At 46.5% G+C, this 5287-nt stretch overlaps 1 protein-coding gene across 1 annotated transcript; it reads right to left on the minus strand.

Annotated features, from left to right (window-relative positions):
• Nucleotides 1-322: 322 nt before the first annotated feature.
• LOC125522105 (myb-related protein Zm38-like) lies at nt 323-1527 on the minus strand. Its single transcript, XM_048687181.1, has one exon. It carries the CDS (start codon nt 1273-1275, stop codon nt 553-555), a length of 723 nt encoding a protein of 240 aa, XP_048543138.1. The 5' UTR covers nt 1276-1527; the 3' UTR covers nt 323-552.
• Between the last annotated feature and the right edge of the window lie 3760 nt (nt 1528-5287).

The following is a 5287-nucleotide window of genomic DNA, read 5'->3' on the forward strand; positions in this document are numbered from 1 at the left end:
CCTACCCAAAACAGAACAGAAGAGAACAGGGCAAGACGTACGAAAGCAACAGCCCGCGCAAAACAGCTCTACCTACCAAACTTGGTGGCTCCAACCAATCTGCACCACCAGCACAACGGACTCTCTAACACAAGAACATCTTGAAATTGAAGATTCCCACGAGGACCGTCTAACTGGAACAATGTTAAAACTGCTCTATTTTAGAAGTGAGAACTAACGACAAGGTCTAGTACTCATTTTCATATTCTTGTTTGGGACGTGTTTCATTTGCCACTTCTCTTCTAGGGAAGTTTGAGGAGATGTTCACAGGGACATGAGACCATGGGAAACGCACTGAATTTAGTATCTATTATTTCATTCCGTTCGCAGACCGAGGAGGGCAGGGAGGATCTGGCTACAAATCCTCACCTAATAATACTAGTCTCCTCCTCACCATCTACTGTAGTAGTAGTATTTCTTTTCCTAAAAGCTAAATAAAAACTTGGTAGTAGGAGGGAGCAACAATTTACAGCAGGCAGAAAGTTTGATGGAATAATTATTCCTAAATTTCATCTATTTCATCCGGAGGCCTCTGAAGTCGAGCATGCCGGCCCTGAGGCCCAGGAAGTTGCTGCCGCAGCTGCACTCCGTCGCCGCCCCTCTCACTCTCAGGATGCTGCAGCGGAAGCAGAGGCCGCCGCCGCCCTGCTGCAGCTGCTCCATCTTCACCGGCTTGGCGCACGCTCTCGCCGGCGGCCGTTCCTCCTCCTGTTGGAAGGGCAGGCTGATGCAGAGGTCCAGGTTGAGGTCCGGGCACCTGGGCGGCTTACTCTCCTCCGTCGCCGGCTGCGTCTTGGGCGGCTCCGCAGGATGGAGGAAGGAGACGGTGGTGGCGCTGGCGGCGTGGGTGAGGGGGCGGTGCGTGACGGGGTCGATCCCCCTGCCCAGCAGCTTCCTCCGGATGTGCGTGTTCCAGTAGTTCTTGATCTCGTTGTCCGTCCTCCCGGGGAGGCGCGCGGCGATGAGCGACCACTTGTTGCCGAGCAGGCTGTGGAGCTTGACGATGAGGTCGTCCTCGTCGCGGGTGAAGTTGCCGCGCTTGAGGTCGGGGCGGAGGTAGTTGATCCACCTGAGGCGGCAGCTCTTGCCGCAGCGCAGCAGGCCGGCGGCGCCGGGCAGCGAGCGCCAGCAGCCCTCCCCGTGCGCCCGGACGTGGGCCACCAGCCGCTCGTCCTCCTCCCTCGTCCACGCGCCTTTGTTGGTGTGCGCCTTCTCGCAGCACGGCGACCGACCCATGGCCGATCTTTGATGGTGGTCTTGCTTTTGCTTAGCTCACGTGTGGGTGTGGCGTGGCGTGTGCGGGCTAGATTGGGGGGAGGAAAGGGCGGGCGGACTTATATAGGCGGCCCCTCTCATCTGCTTGCTCTCTTGGGAAGGGAAGGTAGGCGCGCGCGGGAGAGAAAGAGAGGGAGAGAGGATGATGAGTTGGTTGGTTTGGTGGAAGGGGAGTCGAGGTGGTTAGGGTGACGGCATGACACGACCGGACCGGGCCGAGTGGATTTTTCTCGCCGTGCCACGCCGGCCCGAGCGCGAGCGAGCATGCAACGCAAGGCGGCAGAGGAGGTAGGTACAAAGCGAAAGCACCCCTGTTACTCTATCTATCTATACTATACTACTACTAGTATACTAAAGGGGAAGGTAGGCTGCTGGAGAGTGCGTAACGGTGAACGGTGGCGTCGGCGTGTGCGGTGCTGACACATGTGGCGGCCGGGCGGTGATGGGTATGGCCTGCCTACTTTGCCTTGTTGCCTGCATCCACAAACCCAATTTGCGTGCCCCCCGCCCTCGATTCTCCCGCCACCGTGTCATAAATAATATCCAGATAGTTTCTTCTTCCTCATTTGAATCTTACCACTATCATTGAACTTGGGTGTCTTTTAACGTAGATTGGCCTTATAATTTGGCCTCTTAAAGTGAGAATGGCGTTTTGGCTCTCGGCCTACATGGAGGCCTATTTTTTTGAAAAATTCAAATTTCAAAATTTTCATTTTCGAAAAAAATTGATTTTTTTTGTACAAATAAACAAGGATGTGAGGCGTATGTATGTAAAATTTTAGGATGAAATACATCGAAATGCGATCTGTACAAAAAAGATAAATTTGTGTTCTGGGGGATTAACAGTATCATGTGTTCAAAAACTCCAAATTTGTCTTTTTTTGCACAGCTCTCATTTGAACGTATTTTGTCCCGAAAATTTACGCACTTGTGCACTATGCCTTCATCTATCTTTGTTTTTTTTTCAGAATTTTTTGAAATGTAAAAATATGGGTTTTTACGAATTTTGAATTTTGCGTTTGGAGGCCTCCATAGAGCTCACCCTCCACAAGCAATTTCCGTCTCAAAGTGCCTTATATACCTTAACTCGAAATAATTTAGCCTCTCAAATTGCCTCATATACCTTAACTCCTCAAGTGTCGGGCGAAAATTCGTAGGGGCGCGCGCCTGCAACCGTCCATCCGTGCCTTGATCCAAATAGATGATCCGACGGAAATTGGTTTAAAAAATAGATGGATTTAACCCTCTGAATACAAATACGAGACAGTAGGATTAAAAAAAACAAATAGGAGATAGTATACACGTCTATTCTGTACAAATACTTTCACAAGTACTTGTTATACGTCTTTCTACTTCCGCGTATGCTACGTCCCCCGTTCCATTACATACCTTGTTTGATGAGTTCGTTACACTGTTCATCTTCGTTTCATCCTCTTCTTTCTCTTTCTTCTTCCTTCTGTGCAATTACTTTCATTCCGTGTACTCATCGGACAAGATTAATGGCACCCATCTCTGGGGGACTCATCATTTTGTACTGCATCGTTCTTTCATTAACTCATCAGTTTGTACTGCCATGCTGCTTCGCAAGTTCATGCCATCATTTTTTCGATGAACTTGTTACAATCCCTTTTGCCAAACTTTTAATTCTCTTATCTCAAATATGCATCCTTATATTCAACACGTGCATGTTCTAATGTCAGATCTTAATTTTTTTGAAAGACTTTGTTGCGTTCTTATGAGTTGCCCCAAACCAGATATCATTTCGAGTTCATTCTTCCAAGTGCACAACTTTTTGTATGGTTTCTTTTCATTTTTAGTGCTAACTTTGGTTCTTGTTCTGCCAAATCACACTATACGAAACTGACTTTGTTTTTCCAACTCACCGTACCTTAGTTTTGTCTGTAGGAACTTGTGCCTATTCTGCTCAATTTGTCAACATATTATCCTATTCCTTTTTTGTTTGTCATCCACCATTGTTCTCAACCCGTCCTCTTGTTCTTGCGAATGATTCTTCCCATGGCAATTTCAGCAACTCGTTACTGCCCCAATTTTAATTCTTTTATTTAATTTGGTCTTACTTGTAACATATTACCTATTTGTTATACCGAACTTATAATGTAATTTGCCTTCTAATATTATTTTGTTATTTTCTTCCAATTTAAGAAATATTTTTTGTCTTTCAAAACTACATCTCGGGAATAAACAAGCACAACCTCTCTTCTGCTTGCATAACATTTGCAAGTTATTTAATTTGCTCCCTGTATTTTTTTTTAATTTGTACACTACTGCATGGTAAATTGTGTAAACAGCAAAAAAAGATTCACCTTTGACCATATTTCCAACAAATTATATATTTATAGCATATGTTTGCCTGGACAAAACTTTTCTTTTTTTTCAAAGAAAAAAAAAATCATAAGTCTATGTACACATCTAAATTGTTTTTCCGAAACATACATTGTTACGAACATTTCAGTCACTTTCGCTCTTCACAACTTGGCCTATTCCCACTTTTTTCTGGATTACAGTTCACCCAAATCAAATTTGCTATCACCTCGTAACACACACGCTTGTAATAAATGTCAAATCAGTTTTGCTTATCATCAATATATCTACATCTTTCGATCCATATTGTATTATTACATGAAAGTGAATCCTACAGTATGTTGTTCTTCCACGAAAGATGTAGGATTCACTTTCATGTAGTCGAAAGCGGAAGCGTTAGCACAACACGGTTGATATAGTTGTACGTCTTCACGATTCGACCGATCCAAATACCGAACGTACGGCACCTCCGAGTTCAGCACATGTTCAGCTCGATGACATCCCACGAACTCCGATCCAGCAGAGCTTCGAGGGAGAGTTTCGTCAGCACGGCGACGTGATGACGGTGATGATGATGCTACCGACGCAGGGTTTCGCCTAAACACCGCTACGATATGATCGAGGTGGATTATGGTAGAGGAGGGCACCGCACACGGCTGGGAGAGATCAACAAATCAACTTGTGTGTCTAGAGGTGCCCCCTGCCCCCGTATATAAAGGAGCAAGGGGGAGAGGCGGCCGGCCAGGAGGAGGCGCGCCAGGGAGGAGTCCTACTCCCGATGGGAGTAGGACTCCCTCCTTTCCTAGTTGGATTAGGAGAAGGGGAAAGGAGGAGGGAGAGAGGAAGGAAAGGGGGGGGGGCGCTCCCCCTCCTTGTCCAATTCGGACTAGAGGGAGAGGGGGCGCGCGGCCTACCCTGGCCGCCCCTCCTCTTCTTCACTAAGGCCCATCTTGGCCCATTAAACCCCGGGGGGATTCCGGTAACCCCCGGTACTCCAGTAAAATCCCGATTTCATCCGGAACACTTCCGATATCCAAATATAGGCTTCCAATATATCAATCTTTATGTCTCGATCATTTCAATACTCCTCGTCGTGTCCTTGATCTCATCCGGGGCTACGGACTTCCTTCGGTACATCAAGACACATAAACTCATAATATAACCATCATCGAACTTTAAGTGTGCGGACCCTATGGGTTCGAGAACTATGTAGACATGACCGAGACATGTCTCCGGTCAATAACCAATAGCGAAACCTGGATGCTCATATTGGCTCCTACATATTCTATGAAGATCTTTACTAGTTAAACCGCATAACAACATACATTGTTACCTTTTTCATCGGTATGTTACTTGCCCGAGATTCGATCGTGGGTATCTCAATACCTAGTTTATTCTCATTACCGGCAAGTCTCTTTACTCGTTCTGTAATACATCATCCTGCAACTAACTCATTAGTTGCAATGCTTGCAAGGCTTATTGTTGGGGAACGTAGCAGAATTTTAAAATTTTCTACGCATCACCAAGATCAATCTATAGAGTCATCTAGCAAGAGGGAGAGGGGAGTGCATCTACATACCCTTGTAGATCGCGAGCGGAAGCGTTCAAGAGAACGGGGTTAATGGAATCGTACTCGTCGTGATCCAAATCA

Source organism: Triticum urartu, chromosome 7 (genome assembly GCF_003073215.2).
Source record: "Triticum urartu cultivar G1812 chromosome 7, Tu2.1, whole genome shotgun sequence".
NCBI classification, from domain to species: Eukaryota; Viridiplantae; Streptophyta; class Magnoliopsida; order Poales; family Poaceae; genus Triticum; species Triticum urartu.

What these genes read in the sequence shown, in the direction of transcription:
- LOC125522105 (XM_048687181.1), bottom strand. Translation starts at nt 1,275, where the DNA reads ATGGGTCGGTCGCCGTGCTGCGAGAAGGCGCACACCAACAAAGGCGCG.